The sequence below is a fragment of the Schistocerca cancellata genome, chromosome 4 (genome assembly GCF_023864275.1).
Source record: "Schistocerca cancellata isolate TAMUIC-IGC-003103 chromosome 4, iqSchCanc2.1, whole genome shotgun sequence".
NCBI lineage: Eukaryota > Metazoa > Arthropoda > Insecta > Orthoptera > Acrididae > Schistocerca > Schistocerca cancellata.
The window spans coordinates 439,475,186-439,502,772 of NC_064629.1; the positions used below are offsets into that span (position 1 = coordinate 439,475,186).

At 37.5% G+C, this 27,587-nt stretch overlaps 1 protein-coding gene across 4 annotated transcripts in view; it reads right to left on the bottom strand.

Moving 5' to 3' along the window:
* Positions 1-27,587, bottom strand: part of LOC126184856 (pancreatic triacylglycerol lipase-like) — a 452,695-nt gene that overhangs the window by 32,707 nt on the left and 392,401 nt on the right. For all 4 annotated transcript variants that reach the window (XM_049927467.1, XM_049927464.1, XM_049927466.1 and 1 more), the window contains 4 exons: positions 26,031-26,256; positions 24,325-24,569; positions 22,075-22,213; positions 9,893-10,019 (listed from right to left, as the gene is read on the bottom strand). In XM_049927467.1, coding sequence (XP_049783424.1) covers positions 9,893-10,019; positions 22,075-22,213; positions 24,325-24,569; positions 26,031-26,256 — 737 coding nt within the window. The remainder of the gene's footprint in view (positions 1-9,892; positions 10,020-22,074; positions 22,214-24,324; positions 24,570-26,030; positions 26,257-27,587) is intronic.

Genomic DNA, 27,587 nt, shown 5'->3' on the forward strand with positions numbered 1-27,587 from the left:
TGGAATTCCATCAAACACTGCATGTTGCTTTCTGAATCATTGAAATCGAGATTGTGATGCACTTGTGTAAGCCAGTTATAGCTCATATCACGTGATCTCACCAGCCGATGACAACGGATATTCAAAGCATAGGACATGTGATATAGTCAGCTGACAGCAACATTGCTGATAAGTAGCACAAACACACAAAGAGGAAAAGTTAATAGTTTAAATTAGTATACATAGTGTTGCTACAAGAAAAGCAAAGTGTTCACATATAATATTGGTCTCTAAGCGGCAAGAGAAGCTAAGCTTTTGCATATGATGTTGATCTTTTTTGCGCGTGTTACACTTTAAGATATATCACACAAATGTGCCAGTACAATTTTTAATAGTGACATAAATGTCTGATCTTTGGGGTTAGAAATTCTTCTAAATGGCTCATCATCAAAGAGTTGACTTTTAAATGACAGTCAAACGCTCTGTGATTTAAAAAATTCATGGTAGATTCTCGCACATAGTTCAACTTACGTAAAAGGATATTTACTTTGAAAGTAGCGCCTTTCAAACCACCATTCGCAATATTTTCCAACGACCTGTTAGAAATAGGTTCGTTTCAGAAGTTGCCAGAGAGCGCAGATAACAGGGGACACAGTGCTTGCGCAGCTACCATGACGCAGGAAGCTCGTATGTATGTACGTGTAAGACATTGAAAGATCATACATTATGTAGAAACAAGACATCATCACAAGATACTCCAAGAGCATCAGAATTTCGTGAACCATGCTCAAATGTGCACATTTAAAATGCGTAGCCTACTTAAAGTGCACATTCGTATGTCCAGATTCCCAATGAAGCAGACCTCGACCTGATATTAAGTTTTTCAGTGTGGTTTTGAGAATTTAAATTTTCTTGGAGCACCAGTACTGTACTACATCATGTTTGGTTCTTTGTTACGGCATAATGCCATACCTGCTAGAAGATGAAAACATGCACTTTAAATGCAGTGAACAGTTTAAACTAGCCGGTACTGTGGAATTAAACATTTTGTTTCAAATACATGGACTGCCTCTGCGAAAAAGGTTAATAAAAGACAAATTTCTTTAGCAAGCAGACAAAAATAACTTCACTGTCGGTAAAGTTGGAAATAAAATAAAATCTGAAACTAATAACATATTTTAGCCTTCTGTAATTATGTGAATGTATTTTAATTCACTTAATAGCTCCCGATAACAGATATCTATTTTGTTTTCATTTGACGTGAGAGTAAACGAAGGAGTAACAGCAAAATCACTAAATGTAAACACAGGTCACGTGGAGACTACCCACTATAACTCAGACTGTTCTGCGCATCAGCCCCAGATCTACAATATTTGCTAACTGGGTCAATACTAAAAAAAAATTGAATTTTCAAAACTATGTTTATCTTGTAGCGCACATCTTTCTGAAAAGTCTGAAACATAAAACATATGTGTTCGAGGAAATGTAAGACGTGTATTCTGGTCACAAGTGTGCCAAAGTGCCGTACCACGTCTCTTCAGACATCATTCTTCCCTCTCACGTCACTGTATTTCGCTCTGTGGTATTGAAGCGTGTATACTTTTGTAATTAATAGCAAATGGGATTATTTGTAATCAGGAGAACAAGAACTCTTCAGAAAATTTGTACTCTTTATTGCCTATTAGCTAACAACTTGCTGTTTTGTGTGACACAGAATTAAATATAGGATACATAAAACCAATAAAGACAAGAGCTAAGCAAGAAAGTACACATTTCTTCAATTCTTAACACCTAGCATTATTTTCTCTCTAATCTTGCTAAACCTTTACATGGCATGATTTCCTTTTTGCGAAAGGATCTATTACCTCAACAAAGTTCATCAAACATTTTGCTACATGAAAAGTCGAAATCTCGTTATCTAATACTGAAAAATCTCTCAATACAAATAATACCCAAGACTGGTGTGGTTTCTCGATCTGATTACATCTATTTTGTCACTGTCTGCTAGATAAAACAAAATAGGCCTTTCTAATATTGCAGCAATTTTGTAATACACATCTAATAAACGAGACTGTTTTGGCACAAATGGTCATTTTTATAACACGACAGAATATAATTCATGAAGTACCAATATCAAATGCCTATTAGGCCTACTACAAGCAAAATGCTTTATGTTAGGAAATAGTTTCACACTTCATTATATGCACCAGTGCCTCAAGCACGAGATTGAAAAGTAGTATTACGAAATTTTTATATAAATTTGGAATTGTCTTATTCTCCCATAATTTGTGTGATGTCCCTGTTTCTTCCTCATTCTAACAAACAATCTTGTCATCACCAGTTCTGTAGCTATTCCTGCCATTGTCAAAATTTGTTCGCCGATTAACTCACTAACCCTGACAGAATCACAGGTTCAGTTATCCCGCGATTATTCTCCGGTTAGGCGTTGTTACATGTTCGTACAACACGTTTTCCGCATTACTTCCAGAATATAACTCAAGCGGCTGACAACTGGTCCTTACTAGTGTAGCGATCTGGCCAAAAATTTTCTGTCAAAATTTCATTTTCTTGGATACACCGAGAAGATAATACGTAATCTTTCTCATCTGTTATTCCTGTTACTCATTTATTTCCATTCTGGTAGTCTGAATCTATGGATTTTGCTAGTAATTATAACAACAATGATCATTTGCAAACCCAACCTACCACATAATCAGACAGAGATTGGCATTCATCCGTTCGGCTTTACCCTGCTGAGCTTGTATTGCCCCATCCCCTTTTGTCTGAGGAAAGTTTATTTCTAGATGCGACGAGGATTCTCCTGACGGAGATATCACGTACACTATGCACGCATTCAAAAATCAACTTATGATTCATTCAGAAATAAACTTAAAATGTGTTCAAAAATGTTCAAAAACCAACAGGGATGTGTTTCAAAATCATATGAATAATTGATAGACCAATGTGCACTGGATGCTAAGTGCTTTGTGAAACAAGTTTATTTTCCCTCAAGAATATGAATTTGGTATCCCCTTTTCCCGGTAGCATCTAGCTGCTTTCTGTGACTGCTTGCACAGCCAACAGTCACATTCCTGTAGCCAGAAGCAGGAGACTCTAATACTCAAAGGCGACTCAACTGCGCATGCAAATGAGCCCGCTCGTAACTGCTAAAATGAATCTAATGTAAACAGTTTTGACTTCATGCTCATCGGAGGTAATTTGTTGTTATGAAGCAGTGCACAGTCTTCCTAAAGGCTTTGACACATTTTGCTGTTGGCACATGCTTGCACGAGCACTGTGTGTGTCGCTGTATATGGCGCATTTCCTTTGAAATTTAAGTTATTTTCGTTGTTTTCTCTCATTATTTTTACTTGTTGAAGTTCTTTTCTGCAGTAGCGGGATACAGAAATATATTTGTTAGAGTATCAGTTCTTACCAGTCAAAATTACAAAAATTTAACAGAAAACTAAAACAATGAAAAATTCCTGGAATTCTAAAAAATTCCCGGGTTTTTCCCGTTTTTCTCCCGGATGAAAAAATTCCCGGGTTTTTCCCGGTTGTCCCGGGTCGTATACACCTTGTGTTATGCCAAAATATTTAATCAATGTGACTGTGTGAAGCAGCACATCACTAATATTATACTCAAACATTACAGGATTGTTTTTCCAATCCACCTGCATTAACTTACATTTTTCCAAATTTGGAGCATGCTGCCTTCCTACAGTCACTTGAAGACAACAATTTCCTGTACACTACAGCACCATCAATGAAAAACTGCAGACTGCTGCTCACACTGTGAATAAGATATTTTATGTATGTAGAAAATTGGAGTGGTTCTATCACACTTTCCTGAGGCACTACTGAGGATTTCTTTGTCTCCAATGAATGCTCACCATTCAGGACAACATTCTATTACTAACACTTGCCATTGAGGACACTGTTTTATCACTTAATAAGTTTTCAAGCCACGCACATATCTGAGAACATAGTCCATGTGCTCAGACCCAAATTGACAGTATTCCTTAAGCGTATACTTTATTTGATGAACAACAGTACAGAACTGTATTGAAGGCTTTCCAGAAGTCAAAACACGTGACAGCTACTTGGAAACTGTTCCATACAGCTTTCTGGATTTCATGAATGAAAAAGATGAACCCTAGGTTTCACATGACCCATGCCTGCAAAATCTGTGTTAATTATTTAAGAACAGTTGGCATCAAATATATAGTATGTAGTTTTGTTGCAACTGTCCTGGAGTCAATTTATAAACTGGAAGAACCTGTGGTTTTTTTTTCTACTTACAAGGAGAAAATATAAAAATGCAGTAAATGAAGCAGGCAAAAAGGAATACAAACGTCTCAAAAATGAGATCGACAGGAAGTGCAAAATGGCTAAGCAGGGATGGCTAGAGGACAAATGTAAGGATGTAGAGGCTTATCTCACTAGGGGTAAGATAGATATTGCCTACAGGAAAATTAAAAAGACCTTTGGAGATAAGAGAAACACTTGTATGAACATCAAGAGCTCAGATGGAAACCCAGTTCTAAGCAAAGAAGGGAAAGCAGAAAGGTGTAGGGAGTATATAGAGGGTCTATACAAGGGCGATGTACTTGAGGACAATATTATGGTAATGGAAGAGGATGTAGATGAAGATGAAATGGGAGATACGATACTGCGTGAAGAGTGTGACAGAGCACTGAAAGACCTGAGTCGAAACAAGACCCCCGGAGTAGACAACATTCCATTGGAACTACTGACGGCCTTTGGAGAGCCAGTCCTGACAAAACTCTACCATCTGGTGAGCAAGATGTATGAAACAGGCGAAATACCCTCAGACTTCAAGAAGAATATAATAATTCCAATCCCAAAGAAAGCAGGTGTTGACAGATGTGAAAATTACCGAACAATCAGTTTAATAGGCCACAGCTGCAAAATACTAACACGAATTCTTTACAGACGAATGGAAAAACTAGTAGAAGCCAACCTTGGGGAAGATCAGTTTGGATTCCGTAGAAATACTGGAACACGTGAGGTAATACTGACCTTATGACTTATCTTAGAAGAAAGATTAAGGAAAGGCAAACCTACGTTTCTAGCATTTGTAGACTTAGAGAAAGCTTTTGACAATGTTGACTGGAATACTCTCTTTCAAATTCTAAAGGTGGCATGGGTAAAATACAGGGAGCGAAAGGCTATTTACAATTTGTACAGAAACCAGATGGCAGTTGTAAGAGTCGAGGGACATGAAAGGGAAGCAGTGGTTGGGAAGGGAGTAAGACAGGGTTGTAGCCTCTCCTCGATGTTATTCGATCTGTATATTGGGCAAGCAGTAAAGGAAACAAAAGAAAAATTCGGAGTAGGTATTAAAATCCATGGAGAAGAAATAAAAACTTTGAGGTTCACCGATGACATTGTAATTCTGTCAGAGACAGCAAAGGACTTGGAAGAGCAGTTGAACGGAATGGATGGTGTCTTGAAGGGAGGATATAAGATGAACATCAACAAAAGCAAAACGAGGATAATGGAATGTAGTCGAATTAAGTCGGGTGATGTTGAGGGTATTAGATTAGGAAATGAGACACTTAAAGTAGTAAAGGAGTTTTGCTATTTGGGGAGCAAAATAACTGATGATGGTCGAAGTAGAGAGGATATAAAATGTAGACTGGCAATGGCAAGGAAAGCATTTATGAAGAAGAGAAATTTGTTAACATCGAGTATAGATTTAAGTGTCAGGAAGTCATTTTTGAAAGTATTTGTATGGAGTGTAGCCATGTGTGGAAGTGAAACATGGATGGTTAATAGTTTGGACAAGAAGAGAATAGAAGCTTTCGAAATGTGGTGCTACAGAAGAATGCTGAAGATTAGATGGGTAGATCACATAACTAATGAGGAAGTATTGAATAGGATTGGGGAGAAGAGAAGTTTGTGGCACAACTTGACCAGAAGAAGGGATCGGTTGGTAGGACATGTTCTGAGGCATCAAGGGATCACCAATTGGAGGGCAGCATGGAGGGTAAAAATCGTAGGGGGAGACCAAGAGATGAATACACTAAGCAGATTCTGAAGGATGTAGGTTGCAGTAGGTACTGGGAGATGAAGAAGCTTGCACAGGATAGAGTAGCATGGAGAGCTCCATCAAACCAGTCTCGGGACTGAAGACCACAACAACAACAACATGAAATGCACTATTTCTCCTGAGATCTATGATAAAATAGTGGTAAAATAGTGTCAGTTTTTTTTCAGATAATGGATATAGAACATGGCAAATATTTCCCTGGGGCCAAAAGTTTTCGCTATTTTGAACTAGTTAACATATTATACAAAACAAACACACACCATAGAAAAAACATGTCAGAAGCTGAGTTTTATGTCATAAAGTAAGTTGTCTGCCTGCAATATTATGTCATTAACATTAATTGTGCAGCAAAAGATTCTAGTGGTGTTTGCAGGAGGAAGTGTGATAGTACTTTTGAGTTTTTTTTTCTTTTTTTCACACCATTCACAATCTACCATTTTCATACCAAAACTGCTGGAAGTGAAAGGGAAGTTCGGAAATGACAAATCTCTTAAAAAAGGTACTTCAAGTAAATTCCAACATAAGAATAAAAGAATGGCAACAGTTACAAATATCAGCAGAATTACAAAATGATATGATATGCTCTACAATATGACCACCTGTAATGACATCATCAATAGGATATTATAATCTGGTCTTCCATCCTCCTAAATATGAAAATTGGGAAATTTCTGTAGAAAATATTATTGATCCTGTCACTAGCATCCCAGAATCATATTAGAAAGCTTGATAAATGAAGACATAAAAATTGGAGACATAATTAAATAAAAAGGTTATTTTTAAGAAACCAGCTCTGTTTACATAAGACACTACAAGAAGTTTCTGAAATTTTACACCAGAGTGGTGTTACAAGAAGGGGGAACATTGAAGCAAGTGTGACTTTGGCTAGCCTACATGGTACTAGTGATTATCACAATCTTATGAATGAGAAGATATTTACAAATGGGATTATTATGTGGAATGCATAGTTAGCAATTGAGGGTGCCCATACCCAGAAGCAAGGAGGGGAGGAGGGCAGTGGCACTGCCCTCCTCTAGCTCTCAGGGAAAGCAAAAAATACAGTGAAGTCCAGGGGTTTTCTTCCTAGAAAACAGTTTACATGTCTGTATTACACAGGTTCTTAACAGGACTGGAACTGAAACATTTTTATGGCTACTTACAAGTTGTCATTTGTCTTCCACAGGATCAAAAATACTCCATACTCCTAAGTCCAGCCCCCAGCTCCCCCCAAAAAAACTATAGTTTGGTCACTGAAATTAGCTGTCTAATAGATTCTTCAATCATTAAGCTGCTTACGGTGGATTGCACAATGAGGTTATTATGGTACCTTGATGTTGTGAGGCATTGCTTGTATAAAGTATTCTCTACGAAACAATTAATATAATAATGTAAAATCAGAGATGAAGAATACACAGAGTAATGCATAACAATATACAGTAAGAATAACTGCCGGCCGAAGTGGCCGCGCGGTTCTGGCGCTGCAGTCTGGAACCGCGAGACCGCTACGGTCGCAGGTTCGAATCCTGCCTCGGGCATGGTTGTTTGTGATGTCCTTAGGTTAGTTAGGTTTAACTAGTTCTAAGTTCTAGGGGACTAATGACCTCAGCAGTTGAGTCCCATAGTGCTCAGAGCCATTTGAACCATTTTAAGAATAACTGTTTAGCAGTGGAAGAGCACACACACAAGAAATTTAACAAAACTAGATTAAAAGAAATACATTTATATTGTGATCTAAAGCACCCTATTTCATTTGTCTTGCTCTTGGAACTACAACTGACCAGCAGTGAAAATAGCAAATAGCCTGTACAACATGGTAACTAGAAAAGAGGCAGTTTTTTTCCAGTGTAGTAGATTTTCTGTGTACCCAGTGACATGTTAATTTCCAGCCATTTTCTGAACAAATGAAGTAATGCAAATCCCCTTCATAGCTACCACATACATAATAATAAGTGATAGGTGGTAATAGGTGCTCTGTCCAGAAGCAATTTATAATGTGTGTATCTGGACCTATTTCACATCACTGAAAACTCTTCTTCATGCTGTGATCTGCGTACACTAATGACCATTAAAATTGTTACACCAAGAAGAAATGCAGATGATAAATGGGTATTCATTGGAAAAATATATCATACTAGAACTGACATGTGATTACATTTTCACACAATTTGGGTGCATAGATCTTGAGAAATCAGTACCCAGAACAACCACCTCTGGCCGTAATAACAGCCTTAATACACTTGGGCATTGAGTCAAACAGAGCTTGGACGGCATGTACAGGTGCAGCTGCCCATGCAGCTTCAACACGATACCAAAGTTCATCAAGAGTAGTGACTGGCATATTGTGACGAGCCAGTTGCTCGGCCACCATTGATCAGACATTTTCAATTGGTGAGGGATCTGGAGAATGTGCTGGCCGGGGCAGCAGTCGAACATTTTCTGTATCCAGAAAGGTCCGTACATAACCTGCAACATGCGATCATGCATTATCCTGCTGAAATGTAGGGTTTCGCAGGCATCAAATGAAGGGTAGAGCCATGGGTTGTAACACATCTGAAATGTAACGTCCACTGTTCTATGTGCCATCAGTGCGAACAAGAGGTGACCGAGACGTGTAACCAATGGCACCCTATACCATCACACCGGATGATATGCCAGTATGGCGATGACGAATACATGCTTCCAATGTGCGTTCACTGTGATGTTGCAAACATGGATGCGACCATCTTGATGCTGTAAACAGAACCTGGATTCATCCAAAAACATGACGTTTTGCCATTCGTGCACCCAGGTTCGTCGTTGAGTACACTATCGCAGGCGCTCCTCTCTGTGATGCAGTGTCAAGGATAACTGCAGCCATGGTCTCCGAGCTGATAGTCCATGCTGCTGCAAACATCATTGAACTGTTCATGCAGATGATTGTTGTCTTGCAAACGTCCCCATCTGTTGACTCAGGGATCAAGATGTGGCTGCACGATCCGTTACAGCCATGCGGATAAGATGCCTGTCATCTCGACTTCTAATGATATGAGGCAGTTGGGATCCAGCACAGCATTCCGTATTACCCTCCTGAACCCACCGATTCCAATTTCTGCTAACAGTCATCGGATCTTGACCACAAAGCGAGCAGCAATGTCGCGATACGATAAACCAAAATCATGATAGGCTACAATCTGACCTTTATCAAAGTCGGAAACATGATGGTACACATTTCTCCTCCTTACACGAGGCATCACAACAACGTTTCACCAGGCAACGCTAGTCAACTGCTGTTTGTGTATGAGAAATCAGTTGGAAACTTTCCTCATGTCAGGACGTTGTAGGTGTTGCCGCCGGCGCCATTCTTGTGTGGATGCTCTGAGAAGCTAATAATTTGGATATCACAGAATCTTCTTCCTTTCGATTAAATTTCATATCTGTAGCACGTCATCTTCGTGGTGTAGCAATTTTAATGGCCAGTAGTCTAACATGATTTCTAAAAGAATATCTCAGTTAATTAAACCAGAAAGGTGCAACATCTATTTATATGTTTGTATGCCAGAAATTCTACAGATTCTTATCCATCCCACTTGTATTAATTTTCCATTAACCATTACTGATTTATTAATTTCATTTGTGTAACTATATGTGTTAAGAGTGATACATTATAATGACTATTTTTAGAAAAGTTACTCATCTCAGTTATTTAAAAAGTGGTATATATTGTGCAACAACACAATATGAGCGAGAACTGCATTTTACTACTCAGAGTAAACTCAATTTATTTTGTTACATACTTTGAGCCGCATTAACTAAATTAAGTCTAGCACATGCTTTACAATATTTTAACATAATTAATACCTTGGTGTGAGGTCCAAATTTTTAATTACATTAGTGTCACTGTGTAATGAGATCCGCATAAAACCTTGAACCCAAGATTCTGCATGTTGAGGTTGAGCCAGTTCCACTGTTACCTTGTAATGACGATCTGAAATGGAAATAAAGGTATTAAGCACTTATTAAGAATTTAAAATTAATTGCAATCAACAGGCACAACATATTTATCTGCAATCTCGACTTTACATAAGGAAAATTTCTAAGGCAATAAGTTTTTCTTCTGTGTTTATAATGTAGGTATTTACACAAGCTCCTATCTACTGGACTGCAGTAATGATACTTTTCTCAGACACACATCTACTTATTTTGGAAATGTCTATACTGTTTCTAAAACAGTCAGGTTTGAAAAGAATGTTAAACTATTGTGTCTTATGGACAAATAAAATATATTTTTCTTGTTTGTTTAGAAATATTATTATGGTCTTGATGTGTCTGAAATACAAACAATTACCAAAAGGTTGTTCCTCATATTCTTTTTCTTCTAGTCCTTAACTGTACTATTCATTTTATTTCTCTTCCTCTTAATCCATACTGTCCTCATCACCTCTGAACTGAAGCTGCCACAGTAGTAAACAATGTATTATCTTTGATCTCATACCCTCTGTGACACCTCCCCTTTCATTTATGTCGCCCTTTGTCCTCGCAACAGATGGTTCCCCTCATAATTTGGTTTGAGAGAGCCATCCTCCTTTCTAAGCTTCCCCAGGCCATCCTTACTTCCTCTCTGAGGAAGGAACTACTTTTAAATGTGACTGTTGGCAGTAATAAGAACTTTGCCTTCAGATGGTAAGTATTGGCAAGCCATTATCTATGATAACTGCTTAACTTTTCTCATTCCACACTACTGAAGATTATTTACCATAATAGGAATGCTATGTATGACTGAACAAATGCTTTTTTTTTTAATAGAAAACAATATTCACAATATTGGGCATTCATTGTTCATTTGATTTAAATTAGCTATTGTTGACTGGATGACTTGGGTTAGCTCTTTCCACTGACATTTCTTACTCATTATGTATGTAATGGAACTATGTTAACTCAATGGTCTTCATTTTCAGTCAATTTCATGGCTACAAATGTAACATCAGTAACATATACTTGAAGGTTTTTCAGGTAATTAGCTGGCTTAAATCAGTGATATTGTTCATAATATTATAAACATTGTTAACAATTTCATGGCTCTGATTCTGCAGAATTTTTGTAGCACCTTCCTCTGTCATAACAGAATAAAGCACTCACAATGCACTCTACTTTACTTTTCCAGATGGAATCAAACAAGTTAAGTGAATACATATGTGGGCACTTCAGGTCTGAGCCTGCTCATTTCCCTACAATACGGAACAGCCCCAGATCTATGATATTTCTGAACCAAGGCTAAAATTAGCTAGTGGAATCCCCCTCCCCCACCTCCCCCCACCCATGAGAGTTTAGGACAGGACATCAAAAATTAAAAAAAAAAAATCAATTTTTCAAAAATCTGTTCACTCCATAGTGCGCATCTTCCTGAAGAGTTTGATATACAAGAAATGTATGTTTGTTGGTCTTCAGTGTGCCAACATCCAGTTCCACACCTCTTCTCACAGCTTTCTTCTATCACACATCACTGTGTTTTGCTCTGAGAAATTTAAATGTGTATATTTTGCAATGGAAGGCATCAAACCTATATTCAGGACATTGGAAATTAAAATGTCCTTAAAAAATCCTCACAATTAATGTTATGTGGGGTTATTTGTGACTGGAAGAATAAGAATTCTTCAGAAAATTTGCTCTCCTTATTGCCTATTAACTAATAACTTTCTCTTTTATGTGAAATAAAACTGAATACATGAAACATAAAAGCATTAAAAAAGGAAGAAACAAGCAATACAGTGCACATTTCTTCAACCCTTAGGTCTCAGCATTTTTTCCTCTCCAATCTTGCTACAGCTTTACATAGCATGCTTTCCTTTCTGCAAAAGAATCTATTACCTCATCAAAGTACATCAACCATTTTGCTACATGAAAAATCAAAATGTCATTGTTTAATACTGAAAAAACTTTTCATATGAATAGTACCCAAGGCTGGTGTGGTTTCTCTATTTGATTACATCTGTTTTGTCACTGGCTGCTAGGTAAAACAAAATAGGTATTTTTAATATTGCAGCAACTGTAACACATTCTAAATAGGCAAGACTGTTTTGACACAAATGGTCATTTTTATCTACCTCATTTACATAAGTACCACCATAGAACATAATTCACGTAGTACCAATATCAAATGCCTATTGGACCTAAGAGACGCAAAAAGTCTTAGGTTAGGAAATAGTTTCATATTTCATTCATATGCTCCAGTTTCTCAACCATGAGATCGAATAGTAGTAGTATTAAATTTTTATATAAATTTGGAATCATCATATTCTTCAATATAATTTGTGTGATGTCACCATTTCTTCTGCTTCCTCATTCTAACAATCAATCTTGTCACCACTAACTCCACAACTATTCCTGCCATTGTCAAAACTTATTCTCCTGTTAACTTCACTAACCCTTTCAGAATCACCACTTTAGTTATCCCACTTTTATTCTACAGTTAGGTGTTATTATGTGTTCGTACAACGTGTTTTCTATGGTATTTCAAGAATAGAACAACTGTCTGTTAACCAGGGACTTTACAACTGGCTCTTAGTAGTGTAGCAATCTGACAAAAATTTTCTGTCAAAATTTCATTTTCTTGGATACACCAAGAAGATAATATGTTACCTTACTTACCTGTTATTCCTGTCAGTCATTTATTTCCACACTTCCACACTGGTAGTCAGAATCTATGGATTTTGCTAATAATTATAGCAATGCTTATCATTCACACATCTAATCTACCACATAAACAAACAGCAATTGGCATTCATCCGTTTGGGCTTATTCAGCTCAGCTCTTATAGCCCCGTCCCCTTTTGTCTGCAGAAAAGTTTTTATTTCTAGATGCGACAGGGATTCCCCTCTGGCAGAGACATCATGTACACTATGTACAAATTCAAAAATCAACTTATCCATTCAGATATCAACTTAGAACATGTTCAAAACTGTTCAAAAACCAACAAGGATTCCTTTCAAAATCATATGAGCAATCGATAGATCAACATGCACTGGTGGCTAGTTGCTTTGTGAAACAAGGTCTTTTTCAGGTATATGAATTTACCCCCCTGAAATTTACCCCCCACCCCACCCCCCACCATCTGGGCATGATACAGAACCAGCAAATATCTACTGTGCACACTGATATTATACCCTGTCACAACTCACTGACTACACAGCATTTGTGATAGCTATAAACTAATAATTAAAAGTTGCTTAAATATTTTACAATAAAGATATAGTCACAAATTTGCACTTACACTCTACAGACACCGTGTAGCTAGTGTGATATCTTCTAAACAGTTGTTTCAATGAAGAACACTATTATTGATTTATCCAATGAAAAATGGGGGTCTCACAGACCACATCATTCCCACTTGACATAGATAACTAAATTCAATAAGTCATTTAAATTGTAGCTTTGTGGTCCACAACAAGAGAGCAGCTATTCAAGGATGGTAGAGGAACAAAATTCAGCAGTATTAGGAAAAGGATGTATCACAGAGACCCAAAGTGCTGATGTGTAGTCTTGCAGTTGGCAATATGTGTGATATATAATGACAATATAGCAGTTAAAGTTGATCAAGTTTGATTAAAATAGAGACCTTAAAAACCAATCATATAACTGTGAAAGTCGAGGTCGGTGGAAGTTTCAGTGACAGAAATGTACAACCGAGTAATTTGGAGCAGATTTCAACCCAATATGACAGTGTTCAACATATTCCAAGTATGAAAGGTTATCTAAAATTTTTAATAACATTACTGTCCTTGTGAATCCTTGAAAGGGTTTCAGGAAGAACAAACCAACTGAAACAGCAGTTTATGACTTTTAAGGCAAGTCTTAAATGTTATAGCCAAGAGCTCTTTCTCAACTCATCTAGAGCCTCTGACCTCATCACTAATTACCTGCTGCTTAAGAACTATACAGATATGACATCTGTGGAATAACCTAGAACTGGTTTCATCTCTGTCTTTCTGTCACGCACAAGGTGGTAGAATAATGTTACAAAAATAGAAATTAATTTTCAGGGTATAGTAAATTTAGCTATGAAGTACTTCAAAGCTCTGGGTTAGGCCCATTGTTGTTCTTGAGTTTTATATAAGATTTACCACAGCACTTGTCAGTGGTTTGATTGAAAATGGTATTAACCATTTATTAAATGATTTGATGAAGCTGATTTACAACAATGATCTCTATGATGACAAGAAGAAGATATGTCATTTAGTGTCAGTTGTATGGTGGTAAAAACATTAAACAACCAAGTTCATAATTATGAAACATGAAGTAGGAATGATTTTCTAAGACAGCAAGTTTCTATGTCAGAAAAGTGTGATATATCAACCTAAGGTAACATTCACTGCATTGACTGCAGAAATACAATCATAAAACATGAGGTTAATTTAAGAAAGAGTTTCTATCATCAAATAGTTTCTACAGTATTGTGGACCAAAATAAATTATTCACACTGACTAAGGTCTGCCACTTTCTTAAAGGATCTGTATGCTGTGTTTACTACATCTTTCATATGAAAAAATTTCTACTACTCCTTCATTGATTTCATTGTTTCAGTGACGTTAGGCAATCAGAAACCTGTCAAAATAAGCATGGCAAAGAAGAATAATGATTTTGTAAGTGAAGTTGGGTGTATGAGATGGTCAGAGTCAGTTCAAGGCCATACAGGAACTGCAACACTGACCAACTAATGACACTAATTCAGAAATATTTATTCACATTTTTTAAATGTGTCAGTTTATTTCCATAATATGCGCAGACAACATATAATAAAATTTTATTTTACTAATTTAATCACTAACAGATGCTAAATGGTATTTTGTTTTTTTCCGAGATGCTAAGCACTTTGGTTTCTGAACCTTTGCCTGATTAGCATAACCTACAATAATCAAGACAATATCACCACCAATCAAAAGCAACTTTTATTAGTTTCATACACATAATGAAGCAAAACCAGTTTTTAGATAGGTAATTTGTTAAATGTTGGGTGTTCCTTCCCAATAAGAAAATTGTTAACCCGATGAGATGGCTCTGCACTAAAGTGTTATGACTATCAGACCATCATGATAAGTACTGTCTCAGTTCAGTCCCAGGTCATTCAGAGTAGGTTCTCCTGGTCAGCCTCAATTGATTTTCAGGCACTTACTCCTGCTTATCTAGGCATTGAGGCCTGAATACGTATTTCCACCTCATGCTTTTCACAAACAGTATTAAAACAATATGGAAAAACAAATTTAAGATAGAATACTGTTTGTGCACACATTTAAACAATTGTACATCCACTTATAGATATTACCATTGGTCATCCTGTTTAGACAAAACAGCACAGAGAAGGACATTAATAGGAGAAAAAAGAAAGGAATATTGTGGATTATCCATCACTGCAGTTTGTATCAAGTGTCTCAGTGGCCTTATAAAGATTTAGCCACCCACTGCCTTAAAAATTTTAGACCTCTGGATGGAACAATACGAGGTGCATTCAAGTTCTAAGGCCTCCGATTTTTTTTCTAATTAACTACTCACCCAAAATCGATGAAACTGGCGTTACTTCTTGACGTAATCGCCCTGCAGACGTACACATTTTTCACAACGCTGATACCATGATTCCATGGCAGCGGCGAAGGCTTCTTTAGGAGTCTGTTTTGACCACTGGAAAATCGCTGAGGCAATAGCAGCATGGCTGGTGAATGTGCAGCCACGGAGAGTGTCTTTCATTGTTGGAAAAAGCCAAAAGTCACTAGGAGCCAGGTCAGGTGAGTAGGGAGCATGAGGAATCACTTCAAAGTTGTTATCACGAAGAAACTGTTGTGTAACGTTAGCTCGATGTGCGGGTGCATTGTCTTGGTGAAACAGCACACGTGCAGCCCTTCCCGGACGTTCTTGTTGCAGTGCAGGAAGGAATTTTTTCTTCAAAACATTTTCGTAGAATGCACCTGTTACCATAGTGCCCTTTGGAACGCAATGGGTAAGGATTACGCCCTCGCTGTCCCAGAACATGGACACCATCATTTTTTCAGCACTGGCGGTTACCCGAAATTTTTTTGGTGGTGGTGAATCTGTGTGCTTCCATTGAGCAGACTGCCGCTTTGTTTCTGGATTGAAAAATGGCATCCACGTCTCATCCATTGTCACAACCGACGAAAAGTAAGTCCCATTCTTGCTGTTGTTGCGCGTCAACATTGCTTGGCAACATGCCACACGGGCAGCCATGTGGTCGTCCGTCAGCATTCGTGGCACCCACCTGGATGACACTTTTCACATTTTCAGGTCGTCATGCAGGATTGTGTGCACAGAACCCACAGAAATGCTAACTCTGGAGGTGATCTGTTCAACAGTCATTCGGCGATCCCCCAAAACAATTCTCTCCACTTTCTCGATCATGTCATCAGACCGGCTTGTGCGAGCCCGAGGTTGTTTCGGTTTGTTGCCACACGATGTTCTGCCTTCATTAAACTGTCACACCTACGAACGCACTTTCGACACATCCATAACTCCATCACCACGTCTCCTTCAACTGTCGATGAATTTCAATTGGTTTCACACCACGCAAATTCAGAAAATGAATGATTGCACGCTGTTCAAGTAAGGAAAACGTCGCCATTTTAAGTATTTAAAACAGTTCTCATTCTCGCCGCTGGCGGTAAAATTCCATCTTCCGTATGGTGCTGCCATTTCTGGGACATATTGACAATGAACCCGGCCTCATTTTAAAACAATGCGCATGTTTCTATCTCTTTCCAGTCCGGAGAAAAAAAATTGGAGGCCTTAGAACTTGAATGCACCTTGTATATTGTAAAGCCCTCCATAGGACTTTGCCACACAGTTAACTATCCCAAACCATTGGTTATAAAACCCCGATCTATGTTGAACTTAGCACTTAGCACAGTGATGTATCTAAATGTGTTAAACTTAAAAAAAAAAAAAGGATGAAATTTTTTTAAAAATGTAATGAAACATGGAAGGCAAACAAGTTGTAAGTGCATTCAGACTGAACGTAAAGTTAGTGAAGAAACAAAAAACAGGGTTGCAATAACATCACTAAGTGCATACTTAATTCAAATGAATTGCTTTCAGATTTTAGGAGTATTTGTCTTGTCCATTTGGTTTGCTTAGCAGCCTATGTTTTTAAGTGTGACGAAAGATTTATTAACAAAAAATATAAAGTAAACAATCCCCACTGAGAATTATTTGGCATAAGTTCATAATAATGCAGAGCAGACCAGAGTGGAACAGAACATGTAAATAAAACACTTCTTTTACAATTCTGAATATGTAATCTGTGATTTAGTAAATTAAAATTATGATGAATGTATTCAAACATTTGAAACTACAAATGATTTTACAACAATGAACTATTACTTCCAGTGTTTTAAAAATATACAACACTCATACACATGCAATACTAAACAGTATTATTATTTTCAATTCAAAATTGCTTATTTTCCTCTTAAAAATGGACTAAGCATTTGTGGGGCCTGCAGTATGTGGTACGTGAGTGAATTGCCTCTGAGAATAGATTTTCATTGAATTTATGATACACATATCTGCTTCCACATACTATTAGCTCTTTCTTTCTGCCGAACTGTAGAAATTGACTTTTCTACATCTTTGAACAAATGATCCAAGGATGATAATAATAATAATAATAATAATAATAATCTGGATTAGAGTAGCAAGAATTTCTTTTATGTTTAAGTTACAGCCATTTCACATTACGTACTTGTAACCTAGAAGTCCATCTTCCAGTGAACCCCATAAAAAAGCCTTCACTAGTATGTCCACTGAGCCACCTGTCTAATGCAGCTTCCTAAGTGAAAATGACCCACTAGGATTGAGTGATATGGATGCCACATGCTATATGGATGAGATGATCCATAATGTTTATTACATTCCACATGTGGATGCACACATTTTAGTAAAAGTAACATGAGGTCATAGAGCAATTGCACATGATGTAAACTGGTGTGAATAGTTTTACAATGTAGAAAATGGCTTTTCTACATCATTGAACAAATGATCCAAGGATTATTATTATTATTATTTCTTTCTATTCTCAGACGTTATGTCTGGTCAAAAATGGACAGTGACGCGGACCTTCATCAAGCGTGACTTCCTTTTAACTGTACGGTATATGTTATATTGCATTTAGGAACTTTCGGGTCATTGAACATGTATCAATAATTACAGATTTTTGTAGTTGTATATATATGTTTGGATGTAGCTGTATTGTATTGATGTACTGGTGGATATAGTGAGGTATGACTCCTGTAGTTGATAGTATAATTGGTATAATGTCGACTTTATCATGATGCCACATGTCCTTGACTTCCTCAGCCAGTTGGATGTATTTTTCAATTTTTTCTCCTGTTTTCTTCTGTATATTTGTTGTGTTGGGTATGGATATTTCAATTAGTTGTGTTAATTTCTTCTTTTTATTGGTGAGTATGATGTCAGGTTTGTTATGTGGTGTTGTTTTATCTGTTATAATGGTTCTGTTCCAGTATAATTTGTATTCATCATTCTCCAGTACATTTTGTGGTGTGTACTTGTATGTGGGAACGTGTTGTTTTATTAGTTTATGTTTTATGGCAAGTTGTTGATGTATTATTTTTGCTACATTGTCATGTCTTCTGGGGTATTCTGTATTTGCTAGTATTGTACATCCGCTTGTGATGTGATCTACTGTTTCTATTTGTTGTTTGCAAAGTCTGCATTTATCTGTTGTGGTATTGGGATCTTTAATAATATGCTTGCTGTAATATCTGGTGTTTATTGTTTGATCCTGTATTGCAATCATGAATCCTTCCGTCTCACTGTATATATTGCCTTTTCTTAGCCATGTGTTGGATGCGTCTTGATCTATGTGTGGCTGTGTTAGATGATACGGGTGCTTGCCATGTAGTGTTTTCTTTTTCCAATTTACTTTCTTTGTATCTGTTGATGTTATGTGATCTAAAGGGTTGTAGAAGTGGTTATGAAATTGCAATGGTGTAGCTGATGTATTTATATGAGTGATTGCTTTGTGTATTTTGCTAGTTTCTGCTCGTTCTAGAAAGAATTTTCTTAAATTGTCTACCTGTCCATAATGTAGGTTTTTTATATCTATAAATCCCCTTCCACCTTCCTTTCTGCTTAATGTGAATCTTTCTGTTGCTGAATGTATGTGATGTATTCTATATTTGTGGCATTGTGATCATGTAAGTGTATCGAGTGCTTCTAGGTCTGTGTCACTCCATTTCACTACTCCAAATGAGTAGGTCAATACTGGTATAGCGTAAGTATTTATAGCTTTTGTCTTGTTTCTTGCTGTCAATTCTGTTTTCAGTATTTTTGTTAGTCTTTGTCTATATTTTTCTTTTAGTTCTTCTTTAATATTTGTATTATCTATTCCTAGTTTTTGTCTGTATCCTAGATATTTATAGGCATCTGTTTTTTCCATCGCTTCTATGCAGTAGCTGTGGTTATCCAATATGTTATCTTCTTGTTTAGTGTGTTTTCCCTTGACTATGCTATTTTTCTTACATTTGTCTGTTCCAAAAGCCATATTTATATCATTGCTGAATACTTCTGTTATCTTTAGTAATTGGTTGAGTTGTTGATTTGTTGCTGCCAGTAGTTTTAGATCATCCATGTATAGCAAATGTGTGATTTTGTGTGGGTATGTTCCAGTAATATTGTATCCATAATTTGTATTATTTAGCATGTTGGATAGTGGGTTCAGAGCAAGACAGAACCAGAAAGGACTTAATGAGTCTCCTTGGTATATTCCACACTTAATCTGTATTGGCTGTGATGTGATGTTATCTGAATTTGTTTGGATATTAAGTGTGGTTTTCCAGTTTTTCATTACTATGTTTAGAAACTGTATCAATTTAGGATCTACTTTGTATATTTCCAATATCTGTAGTAACCATGAGTGGGGTACACTATCAAAGGCTTTTTGGTAATCAATGTATGCGTAGTGTAGGGACCTTTGTTTAGTTTTAGCTTGATATGTCACCTCTGTATCTATTATCAGTTGCTCTTTACATCCTCGTGCTCCTTTGCAGCAGCCTTTTTGTTCTTCATTTATAATTTTGTTCTGTGTTGTATGTGTCATTAATTTCTGTGTGATGACTGAAGTTAATATTTTGTATATTGTTGGTAGGCATGTTATGGGGCGATATTTAGCTGGGTTTGCTGTGTCTGCTTGATCTTTAGGTTTCAGATAGGTTAATAATAGGTTAATAATTATTATTATAATTATTATTATTATTATTATTATTATTATTAACTTACTGGTAGTGAAACCTATATCCTCAAACAAAAAGATATGATGTAATTCCAGTCCAGCAATCTGTTCAGGGATTAACAACAAGCTCAGCACATCTGCCAAGGTTTAGTTGACTAACTGAATTTGATTACTGCCATCTGATAAGTTAATGCATAGACTAACATTGTGATTGAAGAATGTGTACCCACAGCATTTGGTTTCACACTATAAACAGGTAACTCATGTGGTAGCATGACTGTTTCAAATTACCCCATACACCAAATAAAAACATGTTGAGATTAAACAAGAAAGAAAGGTACCACTGAGGTCTCCAACATGATATTTTGTAGTCATTTAAATATTAAACACACAGTAGTGGAAAACAGTGGCTACACAATATAACTGAGGCATTTGAAATTTTTTTGGCATAGTGGCATTGCCGACAGTTTTACTAAGTTCTTTAATTGTCTTCCAATTACAAATAGAATATAGAATTTTAATGACAGCTAATTTTAAAGCAGTCTACAGAGTTTGTGCCAGACAGCTATGTCTCTCTGTTAACACACATATTGACTAGTATCTTATCCCTAAAGGATTTTTTTCCATAACTGGATCTATAATTAACCCTTTCATTCACTTACCAAGTTTTAATGATGGATGTATGTTTCAGGCCAATCACACAATATGTACAGATTATAGAAGATACTGATTATAGACTATGCTCATGACTTCACTGTTGCAATACTACATAGACGTTCAACTTGTATATGAATATAATAGAGGGAAACATTCCACGTGGGAAAAATATATCTAAAAACAAAGATGATGAGACTTACCAAACAAAAGCGCTGGCAGGTCGATAGACACACAAACAAACACAAACATACACACAAAATTCAAGCTTTCGCAACAAATGGTTGCTTCGTCAGGAAAGAGGGAAGGAGAGGGAAAGACGAAAGGATGTGGGTTTTAAGGGAGAGGGTAAGGAGTCATTCCAATCCCGGGAGCGGAAAGACTTACCTTAGGGGGAAAAAAGGACAGGTATACACTCGCACACACACACATATCCATCCACACATACACAGACACAAGCAGATATTTGTAAAGGCAAAGTCTTTGCCTTTACAAATGTCTGCTTGTGTCTGTGTATGTGCGGATGGATGTGTGTGTGTGTGTGTGTGTGTGTGTGTGCGCAAGTGTATACCTGTCCTTTTTTCCCCCTAAGGTAAGTCTTTCCACTCCCGGGATTGGAATGACTCCTTACCCTCTCCCTTAAAACCCACATCCTTTCGTCTTTTCCTCTCCTTCCCTCTTTCCTGACGAAGCAACTGTTTGTTGCAAAAGCTTGAATTTTGTGTGTATGTTTGTGTTTGTTTGCGTGTCTATCGACCTGCCAGTGCTTTTGTTTGGTAAGTCTCATCATCTTTGTTTTTAGACAACTTGTATATGAGTCAGATTACTGAGAGTGCTTTGTTAAAGGAAACAGTCAGTCAATTCTTTGAGTAAACCTTCATTTATTTTGACTCCATACAAGTCATATATGCACTTAGGCTGAAGATTCACACATTGAAACACTACATATGAACTGTGACAATCCATTAAATAATTGGGCACAAAAATTTTGGAGCTTACCTTCAAAAACAAAATGATAATCAACACTAGTGTTAAATTCTGAATAAGAAATAAATAGAGGTACATAATGAATCACAAAACAACAGTCTGGAAGTCAGGTGCAGTAAAAAAATCACTGTGAAAACTCTTTACTTACGACAGTATGGATACTCCTTTCCAGTGGTGACAAAGTATTTGCTTCCTGGTGAAATAACTGCATTTGGTAACTGCTCATCAGCTCGAAGGCCCATTATGGCACAGCTGCTTGAATTGTCATGGCATGAGAAACACTGCCCCTGAAAACATTGACAATAATGTCTCATAGAACTCACTAGCAAAAACTAGATGTATCTATTGCAGTCTACCTTTTTCTGACAGGACAGATAGTATGCAGTGCTTTTTCATTATGTTACAAGTGGCTAGCCATTAAGTCAGGAGAAAACTCAAACATGTCTCAGGGGAAATATCTGTAGGGATCTCCTCAGAACTTCATGTAGTAAAACATTTGTAACGAAAATGTAGGGTACATGCAGTAACACTGAAAAATTGAGTTTTCATATGTACACTGTGTGATCAAAAGTATCTGGGCACCTTCAAAAACATTCATTTTTCATATTAGGTGCATTGTGCTGCCACCTATTGCCATGTACTCCATATCAGCGACCTCAGTAGTCATTAGACTACGTCAGAGCAGAATGGGGAGCTCCATGGAAGTCTCAGACTTTGAACATGGTCAGGTGATTGGGTGTCACTTGTGTCATAAATCAGTACGTGAGATTTCCACACTCCTAAACATCCCTAGGTCCACTGTTTCCGATGCGACAGTGAAGTGGAAATGTGAAGAGATATGTACAGCACAAAAGCATAGAGGTCGACAGGTTGACTTACAGAGACTGCTGACAGTTGAAGAGGGTTGTAATGTGTAATAGGCAAACATCTATCCAGATCATCACACACGAATTCCAAACTGCGTCAGGAGAAAACTTGGATTTCATGGTTGAGCGGCTGATCATAAGCCACACATCATGCCGGTAAATACCAAACAACGCCTTGCTTGGTGTAAAGAGCATAAACATTGGACGACTGAATTGTGGAAAAACATTGTGTGGAGTGACAAATCACGGTACACAATGTGGTGATCCAATGGCAGGGTGTGGGTATGAAAAATGCCAAGTGAGCATCATTGCCAGCATGTGTAGTGCCAACATCTTTCAACGTGATTGAGCACTTGTTCATAATGCACGGTCTGTGGCAGAGTGGTTATGCAACAATAACATCCCTGTAATGGACTGGCCTGCACAGAGTCCTAACCTGAACCCTATAGAACACCTTTGGGTGTTTTGGAACACCAACTTCATGCCAGGCCTCACCAACCAACATCGATACCTCTCCTCAGTGCAGCACTCTGTGAAGAATGGGCTGCCATTCCCCAAGAAGCCTTCCAGCACCTGATTGAACACATGCCTGTGAGAGTGGAAGCTGTCATCAAGGCTAAGGGTGAACCTGAATTCCAGCATTACCGATGGAGTGCACCACAAACTTGTAAATCATTTTCAGCCAGGTGTGCAGGTACTTTTGATCACATATGGGTAACAATCACAAACTATAAACTTTTTACTGTTTTCTCAAACAAAAATAAGTAAATAACAATAAGTCAGAAGTACCAAAGTGCATATAAAATTTTAATATCTGTTGTATGAGAGGTTGGGTTGGGAACTTAAAAAGCAATTATTTTTATGTCATAGAATGCTTTCTAATTATAAGAATACTGGATGTATGCATTTCTTTATTACCTTTTTTACCTGTTGATTTAATTTAGTCACTCGGAAATACATGCATATTATATTGAAACAAAACAATGAATCACTGTGGAAACAGGGTGCATAGGGAAATCAAAGTCATAGAGCAACAAAACATGTCAATAAAAGTTAAAGAAAATGGAAATTCTATATTTAAACTAAACATGACTGAGTCAGATATCACATGAATACAAACAGCACTGCCCTAAACAGACCCTAACAAAATAATTATGTAAGAACTATGTAACCTTAATAGAAGATAAAGCCCAGTAAATGAGTGGAAAAACTAAAGTGAATCCAGGAAGTTAAATATTAAAAGTTTCATTCTTAAGTGTTTGTAAAGCCCCATTCATGCATCATTCTGCTACGGGTAAGATTTTATCCCATTCCCTTTCCTACTTACCATTGGCCAGCTGAGCTGTCACATTCACTATGCACTGCAGTCACATTTACATGAATTTTACTATCACACAGAGAAATTACCAAAATGCCATACAATTCTTTATATGGTTAGAGAAGAAAAAAATGACTTTCTCACAAAAGTACCATTTTTAGCAATAGTCTAACATACATCATCAAGGATTTGTCGGAAAATGATTGACACATACCTGTAAAAACTTTTGGTATGAGTCACACCTGTGGGCAATATATGGACATTCACCATTGATAGAATCTGTGAAGAGTTTTATCGCTCGTATGTGATTACAGGCAACTAATACCCGGCTTGCTTCCTCCAGACCTTCCTTAATTAGTGTAAGGGGCAAAGGAGTTTCTGTAAGGTCACAGCCAGGTTGCTCCTTTCCATTATTTGGGTAGAAATCAATATGGCCACATGGTTGGCTCATGCCGTAGCCTGAAAAACAATTTTTGAGATGAATCACACTCTCAGTCTTACATTAAAAAAAAAACTAATCTATAAGTACATATACTGCCATTAATGAGTGCTAATCAATTAGAAATTACATATATTTGTCTGTTGTATTGTCAAAATGACAGAGGTAAACCCTTCACAATTTGTACAACTTCAACACTTTTAGTAAGACATTCTAGTAACCTCCAGTACAAGTCAAGGTACTTGCAACCATTTTGGGGTGGTCTGCTCTGGCTGTTACCTGGTGTTGTTACTTGCCCTCAAGGTGCTCAGTTGATTTATTATCAGAGTACAGGGCCAAATGTCTTACTTCATTCAACGTTGAAAATTGGTGTCTCCTGCTCTTTGCTATTAGCAGCGCTGCACTGTCAAAACTGTTTTATCACATCTCAAGTTGTTTCCTTAGCAGAGAACTGTCTGATATATTTTGGCACTCAGACTTCCAAGAACTGAATCCAGGACTAAACTATAAAAATCAGGCACAAATCATAATGCTCATCTCTCATCTTTCATAGTGGGAACAATGTACAAAGTAAGTAATGTTCAATTGAAATTTACCTGGACTATATACATAAACTAAGAACACAACAATGCTTCACCTCTCATTACAATGTTTTTCCACTAATCTATGGTTCACAGGCAATCTGTTCCACATCACTCCAGTCAGCACCAGTCATTTAGTTTCATGATAACTTCTGTTTATGTGGCACAGCTTGCCCACTGTATCCAAAGGAAAACACCTCTAAGATAATGATACAGTTATGACATCACTTCTAAATATCAATCCAAAGTTTGGTAGTATGGTCACAATAGTTTGACTGGATCCAGTCAAGCTTCAAACTGCAGAGCAGGCCCAATATAATCACTCATGACAGTATAGCCGTGTGTGTGTGTGTGTGTGTGTGTGTGTATGTGTGTGGTAGGGCCTGTTAGCTCTGACAAAGGGTTCATCCGAAACCAGCAACATTCTTGTGCTTGTCTATGTACCTGTTGATGACTACATTATTTGTGAGTGATAAGTGTGTTTCAAATGTAGTGTCACAGACAGAGAGAGAGCGAGAGAGAGAGAGAGAGAGAGAGAGAGAGAGAGAGACCAGGTGCCAGCACACAGCATACTCCATTCTAGTAACTCCAGTACTCCAGTGGAGGATTGCAGAGCAGGGCAGGACTACTCAGTGCAATGACACACACATTCTGGCTATCAGAAACTGTGGTACAACATTATCTCCTACTCCTGCCACCGATTACTGGGAATGAGAAGTTTTGAAGTCCAAAAGAAACTAACATTTTTAGTACTTCACAAGTGCATACAATGGTTATTTTCTGTCAGTAGGCAGGATAGTTTCCTCAAGACACCTCTGGTCCCATAGAAGTTCTTACAATATTTTGCATGCATTCAGTATTAAAGACAAAATTTATAATATTAAATAAAAATCAACACACCTAACAAGAATATAGATTTTCCATCAGTGTGTATAACATCAACAAATTTTGCATCACTTGGATCAAGGCGTACAAATGTAGGCAATCCCTGGAAATAAGGCTCTGCAGGGTCAAGGCCAGTGATGCGACCTAGGCCATTAATCCTCTCTCCTGCATAACCAGCTGTGTGTGCACCCAAGCTGTGTCCAATCATATGCACATCTCCAGGATCAAGGCCAAAGTTTGCCTAAAAAATAAAGAAATAATAATATTTTAGGTACAACACAATTCCAGCAGACTTACAAAAATATTGGGAGTGTATAAAATCTATGGAACAGAAAGTGGAGATACTGGAGAATTCACAAAAAGGTGTAGTACATTGGAAATTGGCAGACTGGCTATCAGTTTCCTGCCAAGCTTACAGTAATATTTGCAAGTGGGGTAACTTAATTGCACGTGATTAATGGTACTTTTCAAATACAGGGTGTGGACCACACATTAGATCTTCAAAAAGGTTTGGCATCCTGTCAGTGACTAGGTTACCTGAGAGGGGACACAAAGTAAGATTTGGGAGGAACAGGAGAGCCATACAAGCTGCTGCTTTAATGATTTATGGAAATTATAGAAAAACTAAACCTTGACTGCTGGATGGGGATTTGAACCTTTTTCCTTCCAAATATGAGTCAAGTGTCTTACCAATGACCTGCCTCTGTTGCTAAACAGAAGACAGCCACCATGCCCTTTCTGACATCTCTTGCCAACCAAATGGGGCATTCAGCTGCCATTGCATCAGGTGTGTGTGTGTGTGTGTGTGTGTGTGTGTGTGTGTGTGTGTGTGTGTGTGGAGAGAGAGTGAGAAAGAGGGAGAGAGGATGCTCTGTTTCTCTAGAATGATCGTCTTAACTGCAAAAGCCATCTGGACACACTTCCCAACCAACCCAAATTCTCAGTCTGTCATTTGCAAGTAGTGCCCCCATCCATTAGCCCCATTGCTTGCAGCATTCGCTAAGTGCTGCAAGGGTTCAAGAGACACAGTTCACTGGCACAGAAAGTACCTAAAGCCATCCTCACTCGTATTTATACAGATATGTGGTGTCCATTTTGTCAGATATGTCAGAGATGCCGAATAGAACAGACACCACTGGTGGTACAGTGGCCATAAAGAAACTATATTATGAGTAATCAAGACTTCAGGTGCCTACAACCACTAAAATAAATTGATTGTGAAGGCTGAAAATTTGTGACAGGCTAGGACTCTCTGATGGTTATGATATCTGCATTTAACAGTGTCTGTATCTTCACAATGTCCTTCAGACATTCATGCATATCTGAAGCAAAAGACACTGTCACCAACAATTACAGTTGTGGTAAATATTATGAAATAGAATTGCATATTGCAATTATACATTGGTGTCAGCTTTTTGTGACACATGAAAATTTGTGATTAACCAGAAGCAGAACTTGTATTTCTCACCTTAACCACTTCAGCTATCCAAGTTCGTCTCCTGGATCAATCCAAACTTCTATTACTTACTTAGCCACAATGCTAATTCTCACACAATTCTTGATTCCCATACA